Source organism: Aythya ferina (genome assembly GCF_964211825.1).
Source record: "Aythya ferina genome assembly, chromosome: 8".
NCBI lineage: Eukaryota > Metazoa > Chordata > Aves > Anseriformes > Anatidae > Aythya > Aythya ferina.
Genome location: NC_140304.1, coordinates 27,430,350 through 27,453,000, shown reverse-complemented (window position 1 = coordinate 27,453,000; position 22,651 = coordinate 27,430,350). Strand labels below are relative to the sequence as shown.

The window sequence follows — 22,651 nt, the reverse complement described above, 5'->3', positions numbered from 1 at the left end:
AAGACATGTCATATGTCAGTGTTGTAAATTCCTAAGCAGTAGCAACCTACAAAATGAAATGTAGTTGTTGAATGATGTTCACATTGTTTTGACTGACTAGAAGCGTATGATTGAAGTTCTGGGGAATTAAATGCAACAAGGATGGGCGTATCTTTTTCTGCATTTGTAGATTATACAAATACATTTTAAGTATTAAGAGAATTGAAATAATTATTTTGAGAATCAAAACAAAAAGTGTTTAGATAAACTTTTCTGTGGACTTAACAACTCTTACATGAAGCTGACCTGGTTTTATATGTTTATTTAGTGCGTGGAAGATGTACATGGAGTTTGTGAGTTGTGTAAGATTGCACAATTAAGTAATGGCAGAACTTAAACTCAGAGCAAATTCTTCTGTATTTTTAGTTGTACTGTAATGACATTTTTTATTTTTACATTTAATGAATTTCTGTAAGTTCCAGATTCAACTGATGAGTTAATAGTAAAGAAAATTAGAGTATATTCCATAGCTTTTGTTTAAAAGATCGGGATCTTTCATAGGGAGACACCTTAATGAATGTTTTTAGTATGGTGGAAATGCCCCAATGCCCCCCCCCCCCCCCCCCAAGAAAATGTTTGGGTACTCAAGGAGTTAACTATTTTTTGTTTCTTTTCTGTCTTGCATTTGCAATTACAGTGGTTTGACATGTAAAGTAAGTGCTAGAAATGATGTGGCTTGCCTTACAACTGACCTTCTGGCTGCACTTGGTAAACTGGAGCCTGTCCTCATCCCCTTGGTTTTGGCTTTCCGCTACTGGGCTAGAGTAAGTTTATAAACATTGAGGATATTTAAATATGTTTATTTCCTATTTTTAAGTACTGTGTACAGTGTAATGTATAATATACCACAGATGTATTTGTAGAACAGAACTTCATACCATTAGTTCACCTCTGTTACCTCAACGTGCCAGAATGTAACTGAAGATTTTGTTGGTGAAATTATATACGTTTCTGGAGCTCCCACTATTCTGTTGGCAAGCTAGTGTTCTGGTTTCTTAAAAATGGTTAATTTTCCTTAAAAACTAGCTCAGCAGAACAAACAGGTCTTGCAAACGCCCTGCTGTTGAGGTAGCATTGAAAAAAGGTACATTTGCTCAAAAAGAGGCTGTTGCCATATCCTGCTGTATTTCTTACAGATGTCAGTGGAGACCAGAGGAATCAAGTTAGTGTTCACAGCCAGCGTTTAACTGCCATGAAATGGAGTAATGAAATTGCTGTCAGGCCATACTTAAAACGTCTTTGCTTTATCAAAAAACTACTTTTTTAATGCTATTAATGTTGTATGATTTAGTAAGGTGTTTTAACCAAAATATCTGCTTTATAATATTTAAAGAAACAGCAATAGAAACTACGAAGAAAAACTATTTGACATCTGATACATATATTACATGTCTCATGAGTTCCCATGAGAAAGATCAATATCAAATTACAACCAGATGCATAGAATCTCCATACATGAGATACCTACCGCACAGTAGCAAGTACCTGGCAGTTGACCGGAATTGTAGATAGGAACATAAATGTGCCCTACAATCACAAAATGTGAAGAAACTAAGGAAAGTAATAGAAAATAAATTAGTGTAACTAAAACTGTATGAGTTATTTTAACTTGCATTTTCTTTATACATGGCCTGACTGATCTATGCTTTTAATTGTGGCAAATACTACAAGAAAAGTGGTGTGTTGTATTATGATCTGGATCACAGATGAACAATTGATGACTGAGAATTGATTGTACTACTTTACCATTTTTTCTATGCATTTCTAAAAATAAAATGAAACACATTGTTGATTGTGGTTTTTGAGAAAAAGGGTTTTCCATTTGGCTTTAGTATTTATCTCACATCATTTCTTAAATATTTGTGTTTTTATGATACATCTTAAATTGAAATGCTGATGTTATACCAGAAAAGTAATGGTTTTATTCTCTTACAGCTCTGCCACATTGACTGTCAGGCTGAAGGTGGAATTCCTTCATATTCCTTTGCCTTAATGGTGATATTTTTTCTTCAACAAAGAAAACCACCTATTTTACCATCCTATTTGGGTAATTGGGTAAGTGTTTTGATAATACAGTAACCCTACTGTTAACATTGAAATAATCTCAGTAATTTCTGTAAGGTCATAAAATACGGAAAAACAATTTGCTTAAGAAATTTGTAAATAGAACGTACTGGTATTTAATCCTCATACAGGTGATGCCTAAAGACAGCTGCTATAGCCTGTGCAGTTGTACCAAGCTGTATTTTGGAGGAAGGGGAAATACTTTGTACTTTAAATTTACTTTTCTGTCGTCAGTTATTCTTGAGAGGGTTAAATATTACAAATGTCATTGTTGCTTTTGGTGAAAACTTTTGGTTGTGTGTGTTATATACAGTCTTGTTTCAGAACTGCTTTAATTGTTGTTAGATTGAAGGCTTTGATTCAAAGAAGCCAGATGACCACCAACTGAAAGGTATAGAAGAAGAGAAGTTTGTACGGTGGGAGTACAAACCACCAACAAATGGTTCAGCAAAAAACTCAGTTGGAGCAGAAGGTAAAACTAAAGTTGAACAACAAAAAGGTGGTGGTAAGAAGGTAACCAGCTCAGAAGTGGAAAGCCAAAATAATACAAAGGAGAAACACGGCAATGTAAGTCAATGGTTTTATTTCGCTGAAATCATATTCTGTGTCCTAGTCCTGTTTTTGATCTTTAAACATTATACTGGATGGAACCAGGAAAAAAAAAAGGCTGTATTAGTGCAGCTGAGTGTTCTTATCTGTCTATTTCAGTCACTCTTAGCATTCAAAACCCCTCACCAAGTTTCACTGGGGCAACTGTGGTTAGAACTGTTGAAGTTTTACACACTGGAATTTGCTTTGGAGGAATATGTCATCAGCATACGGGTACAAGAGCTCTTAACCAGAGAGAACAAGAACTGGCCTAAAAGGCGGATAGCCATTGAAGGTAGGATAATACCTTTTTCTCGTTCTGTAGTCATCATACGTTATTATCTTCATATACCCTGTACTTAACAGGTCTGTCACAGCATATCTGGACAGTAAATTAAATGATATTGGAGAGGAAAGTTTTCTTGTTTGTTTTCTTTTTTTGGTATATTCTGTCAACTGTTTAGACTGTTTACAGACCATTTTTCTCTGTAACATTACTTTTTGCAATTCTAGTCCTTAAAAAAACAACGTGTAAATTTTTTTCACTGTTTCTTAACATTCTGTTCTTATCTCCATCTATTTAATTTATTTCTGTAAACCATTAATTCTGTAAACTGTTATTTTTTTCCTTTTTGTTAATTCTGATATTATGAATTTTTGGCATCTCTACATGCATTTCCATAACTGCAATGTATTTTGAGTGTTGCCAGCTATCAGTTTTTCTGATTCTGGTGCAGGTTGGGCAGAGAGGTTAATTCTGATCAGGGTTTAACTGGAGCAAACCACTAAAGTGACCGCTGCCCCTTTCCCTGTTGGTAGTATTTCCATGCTGTGAAACTGAATAGCATGTCATAGACTATGCTTCATGGTCTGAATACCATGGTCTGAGAAATGCTTTTGTGGGGAGAAGACCATGTGAATTTGATGGTAATACGTAACCTGAGTTATGTATGTTGGGGAGAGAAAGACAAAGAAAGAAATGTGTTTTGTTTGTTACTTCTTTATAACTGGAAGACGTCTTTATTTCTGTTCCTCAGCTCAGAAAAAATATGTAAACGATACTTAACAGGGAAAGTCACAGAGCAATGCATGGCATTCTGAATTGGCCTTAAGAATACAAGAATTGGGGATGTGAGGAAGGCTAAGAAACCATTTAAGGTGATATTTTTATAAAAGCATGAGTAATGAATTTTGGACACAGTTGATACAGATATGTTGATGAATTGTGTTTTCTGTAACACATATGAGGTGAGAGAGGGGTAAGGATAAATAGGTCAAGGAGAATCGTACAGGTAAAGAACAAGTTACTAAAGGAATATTGAAGGACCAGTCAGTAAGGTTTTCCTTCTCCTTACTTTTCCTTCTAATTCAGGTAATGAATTGTTGAGGCGTATGTCAAGTAGAGGGTCTTGAAATCACTCACATGGCTTTCTTTTCCCAATTCTTTTCTTCCCACTACTTTCTTTCAATAAGTTTTAGCTAGAAAGCTTTAAAATTAGACTAGTACGTAGTCAGTGTGAGGGAAACTAAAACCTGTAAGATGAAAGTACAAATTCTTGAGAAAGAAAGATTGTATTGGGCTTCTGTTGCTTGTGTTTTTTGTGTGTGCAGTAGTGTCTTTGTTTTTTTAATGTAAAATTTGTAACTGAAACTTTGAAGTGAGTAACAGAATCTCAATTTGATGCTGTCTTCCAAGGGAAACGTAGAGCAACTATGTAAGTGCTCTTTTTACTTGGAAAAAAATGTTTGATCTAGAAATTGCTAGGAAGGACTAAGAATGAAACCTGGTGAGATTAGTTCACGTCATACTTATAACCATAATATTACTCTTAGATAAATTAATTTTGTACTGGAAATGCAAATCTTCTTTAATGAAGAAAAATGTGCAGGCAGACTTACAAAGGCAAAATACATGTACGTTTATTTTCATTTCTAGCTTAGAAGTTCACCATGATATAGTGGCATAATGTACCTGTGTTTTTTCCTTTTAAAACTAACTCTATTCAGGGTAGCTTATGTTAGCTGGCCATTTGTGGCCACACGTGTTGTTTTGTATGGAGGAAATCCAAGAAGCCTTATGGGCCCTACATTGTTTAAGTGTATCCAAATGTGGTTCTGGATTACATTATAAGAATCTTTCACTTTGAACTACTGTATCATAATTTAAGTGTTTTAACTACTTTAGTCTGGATTAGCTATTTGAAATGCAGCAATTAAAGATTGCTAATGAAATTATTGTTTTTCTTCCTAGATCCTTTTGCACTAAAGAGGAATGTTGCACGAAGTCTAAATAGCCAGATGGTATTTGAGTACATCCTGGAGCGATTTAGGACAGCGTATAAATATTTTGCATGTCCACAAAGTAAAGATGGGATTAAATCCAAGCCAGATACCAGAAAGAAAGAAAAAGGGAAAATTAATAAGAAATCCACAAGATCTGAAGAATCTGTTGCCAACTGTTGCCTTCCACAAGGGAAAAAAGTTGTAGATAAACAAAATACAGGAAGTGGATGTAACATACCAGAGAATGATCTTGAATGTAATGAAATGGTAGAATGTGTAGCCAAAAAATATACTTCCAAGAACAGAGACTCTTTGCTACTTTCAACATTGGACTCTAGTTATGATGAAGACAAAGAAACAGCTTTATCCCTTATTTCTAACGAGTGCTGTGAATTAAAGCAAAAATCACTTAAAGAGAGGGAGGATCTAGAAATTTCAGAAGCTTGTCTAACTGAAGGTGAGCTAAGCCACCATTGTAACTGCAGTGAACATCAGTCCTATGACACAAATTCTAGTAATGAATTTTCTGATGCTGAAAGTAGACAGAATTTGGTAACAGAGTCTTCTCAGAATCAGTGCACTGGCACACCAGCTACCTCGCACAACTGTAAAGCAATGGTGGAAGCTCACGATCTCAAAGATGAAGGCAGACTCTCTACGGAAGAAATGCATTATGTATTTGATAAGTTTATTTTAACTTCAGGAAAGGTAAGTGGCTTATTTAAGCTGTGCTGGTATGAGTGGGCTGGTATTCTCAAATAACTAAAATTAAGGGTGGATGGGTAATGGGATTTTCTATCTGTTGTTCCAGTCTGTTATGAATGGTAGCTCTGGCATTTTTAGAGTACCTGTTACTCTGGACTGAAAACCACTGAACATTTACATCATTTATACTAGGCAGTCTGTTGCCCCCATATTATGCACAGCTTTTTGATTTCCACATCTACTTTCTTGTAGAATTTTCAGGTACTCTTATGCACTGTAAGAAATAAATGCAGCCTGTTGAGACGTGCTCATGTTTTATGTAGATGCTCTGCTGTTCAGATGTTAAATATTCTTGGTTGCATAACTTAAATGCAAATGCTAGATCTGCTGAACAATTTTAAAAGGAAAATGGTGTTTGTGTTTTTTTCTTTTTTTGTAAGCCTCCAACTATAGTATGCAGCATCTGCAAACGGGATGGACATTCCAAAAATGACTGCCCAGAGGATTTTAAGAAAATTGATCTAAAACCACTACCACCATTGACAGACAGGTTTCGAGAAATACTTGATATCGTCTGTAAGAGATGTTTTGGTAAGTTGAACTGTGATATGTGATCTGAAAAAAAAAAAAAAAAAGTTATAGGGTTAAAGTGCTCGTTCTAGTACGTTCAATGTGAAGTTCTGCTAGGTTAGTTACTAAGAAATTGGTGGTGTTCCCAGAAAACTTGTCTCTGGGCAGAACTAGATCTTGTGTTTGTCAATTTGTACGTCATCTTGTGGGAAAATCCCCTTTTGGGTGCAGTGTTTGGCTAATTGCCAAAAGATCAGACATTTGAAAGAAAATCCTAGCAACTGTAATGACATCATAAAAAGAAGGAAAAACATTTTAATTGATATTCAAGGAGAGCAAATGTTTGTTTAAAAAATGTATATAATCAGATTATTTTAATTAGCTGAAAAGATTTTTGAGGTAGCAGAATGTCACAGGTTGACTGTGTTTTAACTTGTTTTTATTTAGATGAATTATCTCCTCCTTTATCTGAGCAACAAAACAGAGAACAAATTCTGGCAAGTTTGGAAAGATTTATTCGAAAAGAGTATAACGGTATGTAACTGTAGGTAGTGATTCTTGATACTGTTTTCTCCACTGAAGTTGTCCAGTGTGAAGTTTTTTAATTCACCTCATTAATGCTCATTGTCCATGTTTAAAGCAGTGGCATCTGGTTTTAACTCTGCGTGTAAGCCTATCTTGTAGTCTTCTAAAGCGAACATCCGTCCTGTGCCGTTCCATGGGAGAGTCCCCAGAGTGTAGGAAAAGCTGCAAGAGTGATAATGCAGATACAGAACTATTGCAGTCAGGACAAAAAAAGCAAAAGACTGAATGGGTCCTGGCCAGCTGGGTTTCATGTTATCTGAGTTGTGGGCCAAGTACTTTAGTTGCCAAGTCACCGGTGTTCGAGTGTCTTGGAAATCTTAGTTTATATCTTCATGTCCCTTTTATAAAATAGGAAGAAGTATCATATTGTAGTGATGGAATCAAGGCATGGAGATGAGAAGTGACCTTTTTGGAGATGCTATAAAATAGTGCTAGAGGCAGGTACCAAACACAGGTCTCCTGAATTCCAGTCCATTGCTTTACACAGAAGACCATTCATTTTGCTGTAGCTGGCCAGTGATCAAGGAACTGTGAATTACACTTCTGTCTGCTGGCTGTGCCCTCCACTTACTGGCAGCAGCTGACAATTGAGACCTGTTACAGAGCCTTGAAATACTTTAAGATTTCGGATTCCATTAAAGGTTTAGGGCTCCAGTTTAGCAGCAAAATGTATTTTAAGAAGAAATTGCTTTCTCTTGGCTACATAACTTTCTTTTCCCTTACAAGAATGGAAATGCATTACAATATTTTGTTTCAAACAAAAACGTGTGTTGTATATAAAACTGTTTTGAAATACTGCTCTGTAAAGTATTATTATTCTTACATTGTTCAAGAAGATAAAAGCAATGTTATGGCTATAGAAACTTAATGAGGGCAAATTTACATAGTAACGGGAACAATATGCAACATAGATCCGGTAATATTTTTGGTTCCATTTATATTTTAAGTACCTTAACCCCACAGACAAAGCAGAGCTATTTTGAGTTTTACTGCTGTCTGGGGTTGCACGTTGATTTATTTAAAAAAAGGAAAGTGCAGTTGCATATTAAAAATAAATAAATAAATAAAATTACTGCGCTTAAGGATGACATTTAAATGGCTAGTGACACTGTAACACACCTCACTCAAAAATTGCATGTTTTTTCTTCCTACCTCACTTTGTATAAATCAGTTCAAATAGTATGCTTCTTCCATCATCAAATACAAATTGTTAGAAATGATGTTGTAAGATTGTCTAAAACTCATTTTTATGTGCACCCAGACATCTCAAGTAAGCAGTATTCCATGGTAAGCACTTACTGTTAAACCGCAAAAGAACTCTGTTTTACTTTATTTGATTTTTTGATCTACTTTCTTGATCAGACAAAGCCAGACTTTGCTTGTTTGGCTCTTCAAAAAATGGATTTGGATTTCGGGACAGTGATCTAGATATCTGCATGACATTGGAAGGGCATGAAAATGCGGAGGTAAGAACTCCTGAAGTTGGTGTGTTTTACTGTTTAAATTCAAGACCTCTATAAGGTTTTTCATTCAGTTTGGATTTCTGTGCACAGAGCAGGTAGGATTTTGCTAGTAGCACACTGGCTTGTTGTACTCCACACAACTGAAGCAAGATAAGATACAGCTTAGTTTACTTAGTACTCTGTAGGTAGACATTCAGAGCACCGTAAATGTCCACACAGAGAGTATGAGTCACAAGTTGACATAAATGGCTTATAGATTTTCTTTTTTGTACGTAGACTTTTCCTATACAAAATACATGTTTGATGGTAAGTGTGCTTGTTGGGACAGAATCAACGTTTAAACATCTGAAGCTGTGATATTTATTTTCCCTAGAAATTGAACTGTAAGGAAATAATAGAAGGTTTGGCAAAAGTTCTCAAGAAGCATCCAGGTATGTGTTTTAAAGTATTGTCTGTTTTATACTTACTTTTACTATATACGTAGTTAATAGAAATGTTTTATGTACTAAAGTGTTGCCTCTCCAGGTTTGAGAAACATCTTGCCTATAACAACAGCCAAAGTGCCTATAGTAAAATTTGAACATAGACGGAGTGGCTTAGAAGGGGATATCAGTTTATACAATACGCTGGTAAGCATCTGTTTGTTTGCCTTTGTGTTCAAGAAAACTTTTTAAATTGTTGCAACTCTTTCAAATAATCATCTGAGGGAGTAATTTTGAGTCTGGAATTACAGTGTTTGTGTGTATTCCTTTTTTCTACGTTATTTAAATAGTAGCCACACCCTAATCCCAAAGAAAGTAGCATGATGGCATATCAGTATCATGATACAGCATTTTTGTGAATGCTTCCAAAAAGCTGTTAGTCAGTGGCCTTTCTGCCATCATGAATAGTACATCTCATCCCAGCTTACGCCTAGTACAATGAACTGCACTATTTCTTATGTAACGGGCTCACATTCTCCTATGAAAATTGAATTAGTCGGATTTGATCCAGTTGTGAGTCATCTTACAGACTTAGTTTTTTTGGTGGTGTTTTCCATGGTTATTGTTGTTAATGATGTCCTGATTTCACCTTTCAGTCATGTTTGTGCAGGAAATGTTGCATGAATATTGTAGAATAGCTGTGTGTGTTTCTTTATCCTCCAATTGTATTGTGCATTTCCTGTGCTTCAACTGCAGACTACACTATAGTAAACCATAAATTACATTGAAAAACCTGTTTAATTTTGTTTTTTTCAGGCACAGCATAATACAAGAATGCTGGCTACATATGCAGCTATTGATCCTAGAGTGCAGTATCTGGGCTATACAATGAAAGTTTTTGCAAAGGTAATGTTAAAAGGTCATACTTATTTGTATGCGTGTATTTGTGTTTTCTGATACAACCACTAAGTTTATCTTTCCTTTACAGTTGCTATTAAGCAAGATAGCAGAATGCTGTTCATATGAAGACTCACACTTTCTTAAGCTGACTATACTCCATCTGATTATGTGTGTCAGAATCAAGTTCTAATCTCAGATTTCAATTGTCCATTTCCATGAAAGACAGTAATGTTCCTAACATGTATTCCAGCACGTTATAAACCAAAAATATTTTGTCTATTAGAAGGCTTTCTGTTTTTATGTCAGTCTAATTGGGTTCTAGGCTTGCCAGATGATACTTAATTCAAAAGCCTTTTATTTTTCATGTTTCATAGACCAATTTTTAGTTATGAAATAAATGCGTTGTTTATTACTGGTGGGGTTGTGTTTGCTCACTGTCATAGTTATTACTCTTGAATAACGTAATGTAAATTCGATACTTTATTTAAAATGTATTTTTTTCAGCGCTGTGACATTGGTGATGCATCCCGTGGTAGTCTGTCTTCATATGCCTATATCCTTATGGTTTTGTACTTCCTACAACAGAGAAATCCACCAGTTATTCCAGTTCTTCAGGAGGTAGGTTTACAGAAAAATAGGCTAGGAAAATAAATGCACTGTTGCTTCAAGCCAGACCTGAGAAATCTGTGCATTTTAGGGTTAGAGGGATGAATGAAATACAAGGTACTTCCTCATTAGCAGGCTTCTAACTCTCACATGGTTTTAGTGGGTAAAGCTTAACAGGAAAGTCACAACAGAACCAGGAATCTGTTAGATTTAAATTCTGCTGTTAATTTACTTTGGGATTGTGGCTTTAGGATGATATTTACATAATGAGCAGGCTTGAACGAAAAATAGGCAGGTGAGGGAGGGAAGGGAATTGTAATAATAAGATTGTGGCAGATGCTCATGAGATGCAAGTCTATCAATTACTGTCAAACTTTTTTTTTTTTTAAATGTTCAATTATTCATCTATAACAGAGTTCATTTTCTGTTTTTATAAGGTAAGGGGGGAAAAAAGGGGTAACGATTGCTTAGGTACAACTTTAAAGGTACTGTTTTGCATGTGCCTGGCAACTTTTATTTAAGAAAATAACATTCTGTACCTTCTTTGTGTAAGTGAAGGAATATACTTAGTTAGCTATCTGCCTCTCCCTGGATACGCTGTAACTGTTGAGCGCTTCTGAAAAATACCACTCTTGGACTTTCTGCTTGCCTGCTTACAAGAAGAGAATTGGTTTAAACACAGCAGTTGAGATTCTGACTTCCTTGGTGATACTTCAGTAGCGGTTGGGGGTTGTTATTTTATTGCTACCTCTGAGAGTATATTTAAATAACAGTGGAATTTCCCCTTGGCTTTGCTAAAGCCGATGTAATAGAAATCTCATAAAGTCTACTTACAGATTTTGCGGGCAAGAGGGATGTCGGAATCTTGATGTGGTAATTTAATCATATTTTCGTAGTTGTAAGGAACAATTAAAAATAAAATATCCAAGGACTTTGAGAGAGAGAGAGATAGCAATAATACAAAAAGACTCCCAAGTTCTTTACCAATTGGAAATACTGCCCATATAACAAGTAATAGCTAAAATGAAAAGATTTCTATTTTTGTGCAGTTTCTTAACAACTGCAGGTCCTCTATGGTGACTTTGAATTAGAGTGGTAACTGTGTCCCTTTCTATTTTGGCAGATATTTGATGGAAAACAGATTCCACAGAGAATGGTGGATGGATGGAATGCCTTTTTCTTTGATGACATGGAAGAATTGGTAATATTCTAATTCCAGAAGAGTAACTAAAGCTTAAAGATTGTTTTTATGAGAAAGTGATATATTTTTAACAGTGCAATTCACAAAAGAGTAGTTAAAATTCTGTATCCGTATTATTACAACTTACCACGTTAACTCTATTTTGCTGAAAGGAGGGTCTGCCTTTTATATTCATATAAAAAATAAATGTAATGTTAAATAATAACATCAGCCCGATCCAGGATTGCTTTTAACTATAGTGACTTGTTAGTTGCACCTTACGTTGGCCTGTCCATGGTAGACAAAGAGGTGGTTTGAGAGTAGAAAAAGTGTTTTTTTTAATACTGTACCTGTATAAATTGTCTTCAATTGCATGTAGAAGAAGCGTCTGCCTTCTCTTGGGAAGAACACTGAATCACTTGGAGAACTCTGGCTAGGGTTGCTGCGGTTCTACACTGAAGAATTTGACTTCAAGGAATATGTCATCAGCATCCGGCAGAAGAAGCTGTTAACTACGTTTGAGAAACAGTGGACATCCAAATGTATTGCTATCGAAGGTACTTGGTGAATTTTGATTCCATTAATGAAAGAGTGATGTATGCTGTTGTTTTGGGATCTGTTCTCATTGTTGCACAGGATTTTTATGTAAGCAAACTACCATCAATGTTTAAAAATAAAAAATTGCAAGTTCTACAGCTTACTAAGTGAGATTGGACTCCAGACTTTTAATTATACATCTTTAAAGTGCTGTTAATAAAAATGAGGTTAATAAAAGTTATGCTGCATTACATTTTTTTCAACTCAGATTTGTTTTTCCCCCTTTTTTTTTACACAGATCCTTTTGACTTGAATCATAATCTTGGTGCTGGAGTCTCTAGGAAAAGTAAGCTATTAATTTCTAATTATTAAAAGCTACTGTTTTCTAAACTGTTGTGCCTTTTCTGTTTCCTAATAATTTTATCTTTCTTCAATAGTGACCAATTTCATAATGAAGGCGTTTATCAATGGGAGGAAATTATTTGGTACCCCATTCTACCCAACTGTTGGAAGAGAAGCTGTAAGTTTTCATAGTTTTTAGTATTTTTTTTAATCTTCCTCGGACCACTAAAAAGATGTGTCCAGAGAAAATCTCTTGTATGTATTTATCAATTTTATCAACTTAATCTGTGCAATTATGCATTGCCTCTATAAAATGTACTGCTTAGTATTGGGCTTCTGTGGTATAAAATTCACAGGAGTAGTTGGGTGGCTGATGGGTATTTCTGGCAGTTTGGTGAGGAGTAAGCTTATTTTGGTGTTTTGTTTTGTCTTCTTCTCACTGTGTGGCATTAAGTATTGCAGAAAACAGCAAAATCAGCTTTAAAAGCTTTTGTAGCTATTTATGTAGCTAAAAAAAAAAAAAAGACTCACAAGATGTGAACAAAAGAAGAGGCAAGCTTTCTATTATTCTTTCATTTATCAGTCTTTTTAAGTGACTGGTTTATACATTGTATCTGTCTGATGCATTTTGATAGGAATACTTTTTTGACTCGAAAGTGCTGACAGATGGGGAATTGGCACCCAATGACAGATGTTGTCGTGTCTGTGGAAAAATTGGTCACTACATGAAAGACTGTCCAAAGAGGAGGAGGTAAGTAATACATAAAGCTAACGTTTTAAAAGTTAAAATCTGAGATTGTGATCTGTTCTTCACAAAAACTGCTGCCACGGTGCAGCCACACAGACTCTCTCTCGAATTGTATGTACAGCTCATAAAATGGTACTAATATTCAATAATCCTAGAGCCCTCATGTTGAAGAAGACCTTTGCCTCTTGTCTTAGATCCTGATCACTAATAATTTTCTGGTATTTCCGAAGTACTTATATGTTGGTACAGCTGTTGGTTATGTAACAGTTTCCTTTGCACAATCTAACAACTCAACAGACATTTTTCTTTGTGGTTTTTATAATAGTGCTAATAAACAATTACCATTCAGGTTGAAGAAAAAAGAGAATGAGAAAGATGATGAAAAAGAAGTGAAAGAAGAAGATAGAGAAACGAGAGAGAAGAGGTGTTTCATCTGTGGAGATGTGGGTCATGTTAGAAGAGATTGTCCTGAATTCAAGCAAACCCGACAGAGAAATAGTAGTGTGCCAGGTATGGAAAGCTTTTGTTCTTAGTATCGTCTGAAAGTTCTGACATCCCTTCTTTCTAGGTTTCTATTCAGACCTGGTAATTAACTTGTGAACTGCAACTAATGTTTTCAGTCATTGCAAATACAGCTTTTAGATTAAGTGGTGCTTTTCTTCAAGAGAAGTAATACCTTTGTATGGGTGGTAAAAACATACTCAGCAGTAAGCGTAGCCTTCAGAGTCTTGCATTATTTGACTTCCGCTCTCAATGGGTGCATTTAGAAGTAGTAATCATAGTAATAATTGAATGCATTTCCTTTTCTAAGTGTTTCTTAAATGTTAGCTAACCCTCTATCATCTGTGAGAAGTAAGTAAATGTATTTTCACAAAAAATCAGCGGTCTTAAGTATCACTTCTAAAAGCATACAGATCCATTAAGAAACTAGATCCAGTTTTGAAATTATTTTTAGTATTTAGAGACAAATCTAACTGCAAACCCATTCAAATTATGTCCTTCGGGGTCCATGGTACTTGAAAAGTAGGGAAAGACATGATAAACGAACTGTGGAGAGAACCTTGCTGCTTCTGTATTCTGATTATCTCCTTTTTTCCTCTTTGACCAAAAGTTTCTGCTGTTACTAATGTCGTTTGAAATCCCACTACGCAGCAATAGCGTGGAAACCTGTGTAAAGGAACACTCCCACCTGTTAGCAAAGTGAACCTCGTTCATGCTAGGATTTGTATTACACAGAATTAGATTTTGGCTTTAGCTGGTGTCAGCTGTTACCAGTAGATGGAAAGTTTTCCCCTTAAAGGCAGGAGAGGTTAAAGTGATTTACCTACACTGTGTCACATGAGACTTAGTGTCACTGACTCCCAGTTCTGTGTTCATACTGTAAGCCATAACCTTGTGGTTTTTATTTAATTTTTTTTTTTTGTTCCTTGATTAGGCACCCAGTTGGTCCGAAGCATGGTAAATTCACAGCTAGTGACTGTAAGCCAGCAGCAAGTGGAACGACCCTTGCGTACTAGACAGTCATCAGAATGTGTAAGTTCCAATTAGCTACAGTATCAAAGTAAGCTTTAGCAAACCAGCAACCTGGGCTGCACTAGGAATAGGTTTGCCCAGATTTTTTGAACAGATTCTGGACTTCATAATGACAACGTTGCACTCTACATTGCCAGTTAATGAAACTTTGATTTATAACGCAGTGTCTCTTTGAGACTGTTCATGGTCTTTCAATATGAAAACTGTATAGTCACATTTCATAGGAGATCTCAATTCTGAAAGGTCAGCTTCACTGTTTGTCAAATTTAAGTCAGGGCGGGTTTTGAAGTCTTAAGCTTAGTTATTCTGGCAACATTCTGGAATTACAAAGGGAAGTAAAGCTCAGCTTATTGTTAATGTGCTAGAGATCTAGGTTTGTGACTGTCATGATTCTCTGGTTTAAAAAGAGAACTGTCTGAGGGGACTGCCGTGAACAGACTGGGAACATGGGTGAATCATTGCTCAATTCAGATGTTATACAGGGAAATAGTCTGCCAGCACGAACTAGAAGCGCAAACAGGACAGTGGGGGAATGTTTGGTAGTTTTCTCAGAATTTGTTCAAGTGTATATAGAAGCAGATAAGATGTGTTTAACTTGCTCCAAAGTGTGATAGATAGCAGAGGGTATTTGAGTAAATACAGCTGTTAACATTTAATGTTATTGAAGTATAGCATACAGTATACAGTAGAAACTTAGTAATTTTAAGCTAGTACCATGAGAAACTTGTGCCTGCTCATGAAGCTGGCAAGTAAGCAAATGTAGTAATTGGGGCTGCTGATTCCTAATGCTCTTTGTTCAGTTTACTACTTGAGGTGTAAAGTATTTCGTAACTGATGAGGCATTTATTGGAGTGTTTGCTCCAGTAACAGACCTTTATAACATCATTTAAGTAGGGACTGATACAGTCCTAACCTAAATGAAGGAGTATCTCTGGAGCCTTCTATTTCTGCTTGGGAAATTGAAGCTGGACGTGTGGGTACGCACGTAGACACATCAGATGCAGTAGGTCCAGTGTATGTGCACAGTCTTGTGTCATCTGGATGTCTTGGACTCAGTGCATGTGTTACATGGCTGTCATTTGGCCGGGATTTCTTGGAGAATGTGTGCTTAGGGTTGTTTGAGGATAGGAAGGGGGAATGCTAGTGGATCAAGAGGGAAAGAAAATAGAAAATAGGGCTGCAGAAGCAGACGTAGAGGCTGGAGCCTAACATTCCTCCTCTCCTGCTGCTGGCATGTCCGATACATGCCTGTGATAATTTAATATTTGCAAGAAGGCTCTTCCTTGTTTGATGATAGAAAGGTACAGGAGGCACTACAACAGAAACAGGTGGAAGAGCAGCAGGGAGCAATGCCAGCTTCTGGGCTTCAGCTTTGCTTAGGCAAAGACACAGCATGCTGCTCAATGTAACACACTGAATGGCTGGCATGGGGAAGTCCTACTGGTTATTGAAGAAAAGTAACTGCCAATTTAAACAGGAGAGCAGTCGTGGGTAGTGACAAGCTGCTGAGACCTTTAACTTCAGATGTTTGACAGCAGCTGACTTGGAGCTTAGCTGTCTGCTGTAGTCTGTGGAGGGAAGCAAGCACCTCTAGGGGAAGATGGAAATCTGAGAATCAGATAATCATCTCTGACCTAGGCAGACATCTCACATATGAATCTCTCTTTGGAGGTACATTTCTCATGCCATCACTGTCTCATCTGAGTGTTTAAAAACAAATTACATAAATACCAGTAATAAATTTCTGCAGATAAGCTGGGGTACTTCTTTCCCTGTCAACTGAGTTCTTGAAGTGCTTCTCTGTTTAGCTGTAACACCAAACAGATGAAGTAGGCTTATGCCTGTTTCTGTTGCTGGTGAAAGGGAAAACTTTGTAAGAGCTCTGTAAATGCTGCAATACCGGCTGTTTCTGTTCCTTCAGTCACGACATGACATCAGGAGATAGAGATTGAAACTGAGCCTTAGGAGGTTCAATTTCTTGTTTAACAGGTTATATAACAACTAAAGAAATATTTGAAACTTATTTTGGAATCACTTACAAAACTATCTGTAGTAATAAGAACAACTCTGTTTATAACTAAGTTACCTCTTCAATGAGATTCTGGGCTGTAAATAAACAGTGTAGGGAAGGCACTGATGAAAAAATCAGAAACAGATGTGTGAGGAGTCTAATGAAGAGCTTGTGGGTAATGTTTGCTTAAAATGATGATTTTGGTGGTGGGATGGGCCATGTTGGCAGGCCAAATCATCTGCTGGGGAAAAAGAATGTCAGCTGAACTGCTTTTATTTAAACCACCAGGATGTTGGACTTAGTAGTTGGGGTGTTGCTGGGGAGTGCTCTGCCTTTTTTATAAATAATCTAATAAGTTGGTTGCTTATTAAAGAAAAACACCATTAAATAGATAGTGAACTAATCAGAAATACATACTTTTTTTTCCCCTCCAGTCTGATTCGCATCAATCATCTTATTCTCCACAACCTCAACAATTTACACAGAATTCCTCTCAGCCAGCCTCCATTAACCAGACTCAGCCACAACCAATATCCCAGTCTAAGCACGTTCCACAACCACAGCAGGGTGCACAGCCACCCCATCAGGTCCAGCTGCCTTTGTTTAACTTTCCCCAATCTCCCCCAGGTCAGTATTCCACCTTGCATAACCTGGGACTACTTCAGATGCACCATCACCACCAAATTCAGCTTCCTAACACTTCATGGCCTATTCACGGGCCCGTTATTCACTCTGCACCGGGTAACCCTCCTCATTCTACAAATGTTCCATTTTCTATGAGATCTGGCAGCAGCACCACCGCAAATAACCAGAGCAGTGTAAGCTTGAATGATCCCAGTATCATCTTTGCACAGCCTGCTGCCAGGCCCATGGGAATCCCCAGCACTTCTCATGAGGGACACTGGCACAATCCTGTGACTCCAAACTCACTGGTGAACAATGGCACTGTGGGGAATTCAGGTAATTCTTCTCTGTTGTATCAAACCTCTCACACTTTGTGTACAAATGTTAAGTGTTACAGAAACAGCTAACTCTTCCAGTTTGTTTTACATTTTTTAAAAAAAAAGATGCTTAAGAAACTAAGTCATTACCTTAATTGTCTTAATTTCCTATAATTTTTATAGGAAAAAAAATTACGCAAGTTGGATCTCTGTAAAATTTTAGGCATGGTCCTATCAGCCGTTAATGGCTGTGCAACACATGAGAAAACATGCATTCAATAGAGCAACGTTTGAATAATTGTTTGAGTCTAAAGTACATTTCTGTGAGCATGCTTACAAATGCAGTTTCCATTTATGTAGTTACATAGATTATTAGATGAATGCTGAGATTGCAGCTATGATGTTAACACTGGCAGAATTAAGGTTGTGCAAGCTGAGTATTGTCCCCCTGTATTTAGTGCAATATGCGTGGTCTTATGCAGTCATTCCTCTTATAGTTTATCCTGCCTCACTTCCTTAATCTTGATGTTATTTCCTGAGAATACATCATAAATGTTTCCACTGCAACAGGTTGGCAACAGCCTTTTGCCTCGTAAGAATAAAGCCAAGTACACATATATATTTGAGGCTTAGAAAAATAATATTTGGTAATTAAAGCCCACAGTTTTCTAAGCAACTTAAAATGTGGCAGCCCTTGAACCTGAATTGTTATCTTTTAAAGCATAATAATGTTTTTTTGATTTATTTTAACTCCTCCTATATTTAAATATATATATATATATATATATATATATATGTATATATCAATCATATAACATGCTGATGCAGTTGTTCATCAGAAGAGATGGAAACTGGGGAAATCTCCTGCACAGCCTTTCTCTGCACTAACAGAGTAATTGGCAGCAACAATTAGATTTTTCAGATGTGAGTCAACAGCACTGAATGAGATGCAATACACCAGTGAGTTTTTCACACATTTGTTGAAGTGCAGGAGATGCATGTTTTTGTTTTTGAAGCTTTGTGGAGAGTGTATTTTAGAGGGTACAGGAACTGCTGCCAGTGTGCTGAGCTTTCAATGTGCTTTGTCCCTAACCATCCACCACTTCTGATCTTAATTCTCTGTCCAGACACCTCTCTCCTCTATGTCCAGCCCAGCCCTGACTTTTTCTCCAGTACCTTCTTCCAAGCCAACTCTTCGTACTTGGGTAGCTGCTTTCTTGCACACTAGCTCTTTGAATCCTAATTTCTCCTCCATTTTCCTTCCTCCCTTAACTTGTCCCATTTTTCATCATGTAGTCCAGTCAGTCTCTGTCTTCAGTCTTTTTCCTTCTGCTCTGTTTCATTGTTTGCTTCCACTGCTGTCTTGCCTGCACAGCAGGTTTTCTCGATTTTTTTTGTGCTGTCGGTCTCAGTGCTTTTTCCCTCTCAATCAGCTCCATCTATTTCCAATCTTATTGCACTGCTTTTCCTACTACTCAGTCGTGCTATTTTTCCTTCTTGTATTTTAATCAGCTTTGTTGCCTTTATGGCTTAGATGCCATAAAGGTGGGGTCACTGGGTAGGCACACAGTAAAGATGAGCTGTCTGCTCTGTTTGAAGCCTGCTTTCATACTTGCTTGGGACAAGTTGGTAACACTGAGTTCATGGAAAATTTTGCCTTGGCTCACGTAACCTTGAACTGGAATGAGAAACTTTACGTTCTTTTCAGTAGACAATCTGATCAGGAGTAAGATCATTAGAAGTTTCAGACGGGGATGACCTTTTTATTTTTACTCCAAAGCCATTCTTCATGTTTTATGGTACAAAAGTTACAATTTTGAAACCTGTAGCTTGCTTCTATTTAATGAAAGTTGTCTAAAAGATTTCTGATGAATCTGAAAGGGAACTGACTTACTGTTAGTTACTTAATATTTTTTTTTAAATGTACATTGATCATATTTCTAAATTAGCAGGCATTGCTGTATCTTACAAAACTGGGAGCTATGAGCAAAAAGAGCAGAGTTAATAGTACAGCATCTGGCATAAGCTGTTGTGTGTCCTGCCTCCTTGGATGCTTGATTTCTCATGCTAAGTTCTGCAGTGAAATGAAATAGCTTACAATTTGTGTACTTATCTTTCTCTCTAAAAATGAATTTTAAGTTGGTCCAATGATCTGTATGATCTATGTATTGAGTTTCTTAAGCATACAGGTATTAGTGGAATTCCAGTGTATAGCTTCTGAGAGTTATTTTTTGCAGGATAATAGCTTTCATGTCACACGTCAGTGATAGTGAAGATTTGTGTGGGCTCAGATGTTAATAACGTTGTTCAGAACTTGTATTTTTTGTCACGAGAATGACAGTCTAATTTATTTTTGTGTGAAATTGTAGGTCTCAATTCCACATATTGATTCATCCTGTGTCTTCCCCTCCAATAAATCCCATTATAGTGAATAATGAATTAATTTAGGTGGTAACTTTTATTATGTATATTTAAAAAATAAAAAATAATAGCACGTCAGACTAATCACATTAAGTCCCCTGCAAACTGTTATATGAGATGTAAATTGTATTTGTGACTTACTGTTTAATTATTTCAACTTGCAATGTGCTTTTCCCTTTCAATTGAAAAATAGATCAGGGTTTCCAAGGACAGTTTGGTAAAATGAACCCTCCTTCTGTCCCTTGGGACCATGGGACCCCTACCCATTTTCCTCTCCTCCGAGGAGCGTGGCCTTACAATATGCCTCAGAACTACATGCAGCAGGGAAATGCCAGCTATCCACCGAACAAACCTTTCTACCCTCAAGGTACTAGAACTAGTATATGAATCAACAGCTCATGCAACATGTCTCTTTACTGTCTCAAAGGCTTTAAAAGCCAAGGATCATGTTTCACTTGCCTAGGCTCCCTGGAACCATAGCGAATCCAAGAGTCAAATCAACACTTCGGCTTCCTGTATGGATGGATTTAAATCTTTGTGGGAGGGAAGGGGCTAAATCCTTCTAAATTTGGAATCAGCTTGCGTTCTGTTGCACTTCCAGCCTTTTTCCTCTTCCACTGCTGGTGTCTCACTATAGAGCCACCTCTGCTTCGCTAGAGATTAAGATGATTTGCCCATGAATGTTAAGAACTTGAAGAAAATTTTGTGCTGATTCATTTTATTTGACTTCTGTACATTGCTTGTGGAATGCCTTACAGACATGAAAGCTTACAACTTACAAGACCATAGAGTAATTGAGGTTGGAAGGGACCTCTGGAGGTTATCTGGTCCAACTGCAATCAAAGCAGTGCTACCTTCAAAGTTGCATCAGGTTCAGTTATTGAGGGAGCATTGAAGAACTGACTTTATCTCAACTCTTTCTAATACTAGTGAGGTAAAGGTGTTCAGCGTCTTGCAGGATTGGGAAAGGCATTAGGAAAACGACCTTTTTCTCTGCTAAGAGAGAAACCAGGCTGAAATTTTACTTGGAAGCTTGCAGTTGCTGTGTTGCTGGGTCACGTTGTGTAAAATGAGATACTGGCACCAAATCCTTTTCTCAAAATCTAATTTGTTGGATGTAGCGAGGTTTCCAATTGAGATGCACATTTAAAAATTGTGAAATTATTTTCGTTAGCTGAGATTGAAATAATGAAACAAAACGATGTATTGATGATTCTGAGGGAGTGTTGGAGATAGCATCCAAGTAATACTGCATTGTCCCATTAAATGGGTTAGCTGTTCAGATAGCACTTGTGTCAGTCTTGTAAATTACTTATTTGCTAAGTAAGATTAATGCATTTAAAGTAGCCAAGCACTGTTAAATGTGTTTAATTTGCTGAAGTAATTGTAATCCATTTTCTTTTAGCTGGTCCACTGATGCAGAGTAACCAGCGGTTCTCGCTTCTGTCTCAAGGACACCCACACTTGAATCTGAATTACATTCAACAGAAAAAGTGAAATTGAAGGGGGTTGTGGGTGGGTGGGTGGGGGAGGGGAGGAAAAATTCAGGTTCTGATCTAAAATCTTAATGCAACATGTTTAGATACAAGATTATTTAAGACTGTTTTTAAACTGTATCATTTGTACATAGATACGAACTATAGTTTTTACTAGTATCACAAAACTAAGTGATACAAATTTCATCTATTTTATTACCCTATTTTTAAGGGGAATTGTGTTTTGTTTTATCTTGATAAACTGTAAAGAGAGAGAATTTTTAAAATTAAGTTCTTTATTTTCTATTAGCTGTATTCATACTTTGGTTGCTTCAGACTTTATATATATTGTTCTAAAAAATAAAATTAGAAAGGGATTTCATGTGTTTAAAAATTTGTCACTTCTATTCTTTACAGAACTATGTAGTGCCAAAAAACTTTTTAAAAGAAAAATAAAACTGCAAAAAAAAGGATATAAGACTTTTTTTCCTCTTCCCTATTTGTATGTATTTGACTGTAATTAGAATAACAAAAACAACTTATATTTAGGTATTAAAGCTAGTCATCTTTCATCTCATTTAAAATGAGGCATACAATCAGTGCATGTTTTTCCCTGTGCAGTTTGCAGGCTTGTCTTTCTTGTAGAATACTTGATCTGAGGGAAATGTACACCTTTTCTGTTTATACCCTTTCTAAACTAATATGAAAATTATCTTAAAAAAAAAAAGCTGTACAATGAGGTAACTCTAAAATGGACCTGCCATAAATTAATTTGGCTTACTACTTTGCGTTGTCAACACTCATTTGGCAGTATGTGGAAAAAATAAGATAGACAAGTTGGGATGTTTATGTAGCATTCAGGTGATAAAACTGGCTGCCCATGCTCCTGAAGCAAGATTACGAATAAAGGGGTGATACAAACTGGACTTAGCACAACTGTGTTCCTGCCATATGTCATTAAATGTACTAAGAACCGTAACTTGAATAAGAACTTGAATATTTTTCATTTGAAAAACAGGGTTTCACTGAATGCTAATGTTGAGGGATGCTAGAGCTGAGCTATTGTGGGAGAGTGACACAGGTAGGCCATAAATACTGTGTTCAAAGTAGTAGTTTACTGTCTCTAACTGTACTTGTTAACAATGCTTTTCAGGCAAAAACTTTTTTTTTCTACTTGACACTTTTGAACTGTCTGATACTGGTATCAGAAGTGTATCATTAGACTTACAGATGATTTG

At 36.5% G+C, this 22,651-nt stretch overlaps 1 protein-coding gene across 4 annotated transcripts in view; it reads left to right on the top strand.

The window, feature by feature from the left end:
* The window catches only part of TUT4 (terminal uridylyl transferase 4), a 44,285-nt gene extending 21,893 nt beyond the window's left edge, over positions 1-22,392 (top strand). For 2 of the 4 annotated variants that reach the window (XM_084528410.1, XM_084528408.1), the window contains 22 exons: positions 677-803; positions 1,975-2,094; positions 2,449-2,670; positions 2,812-2,986; positions 4,943-5,682; positions 6,120-6,270; positions 6,697-6,783; positions 8,197-8,300; positions 8,671-8,728; positions 8,823-8,926; positions 9,536-9,625; positions 10,124-10,237; positions 11,349-11,426; positions 11,785-11,962; positions 12,241-12,288; positions 12,380-12,462; positions 12,920-13,035; positions 13,358-13,542; positions 14,468-14,565; positions 17,011-17,536; positions 20,132-20,305; positions 21,344-22,392. In XM_084528410.1, the coding sequence (XP_084384536.1) occupies positions 677-803; positions 1,975-2,094; positions 2,449-2,670; positions 2,812-2,986; positions 4,943-5,682; positions 6,120-6,270; positions 6,697-6,783; positions 8,197-8,300; positions 8,671-8,728; positions 8,823-8,926; positions 9,536-9,625; positions 10,124-10,237; positions 11,349-11,426; positions 11,785-11,962; positions 12,241-12,288; positions 12,380-12,462; positions 12,920-13,035; positions 13,358-13,542; positions 14,468-14,565; positions 17,011-17,536; positions 20,132-20,305; positions 21,344-21,435 (3,670 nt within the window). In that variant the 3' untranslated portion in view covers positions 21,436-22,392. The remainder of the gene's footprint in view (positions 1-676; positions 804-1,974; positions 2,095-2,448; positions 2,671-2,811; positions 2,987-4,942; positions 5,683-6,119; positions 6,271-6,696; positions 6,784-8,196; positions 8,301-8,670; positions 8,729-8,822; positions 8,927-9,535; positions 9,626-10,123; positions 10,238-11,348; positions 11,427-11,784; positions 11,963-12,240; positions 12,289-12,379; positions 12,463-12,919; positions 13,036-13,357; positions 13,543-14,467; positions 14,566-17,010; positions 17,537-20,131; positions 20,306-21,343) is intronic. The other 2 variants (XM_084528409.1, XM_084528411.1) reach the window with 2 other exon arrangements.
* The last annotated feature ends 259 nt before the right edge of the window (positions 22,393-22,651 follow it).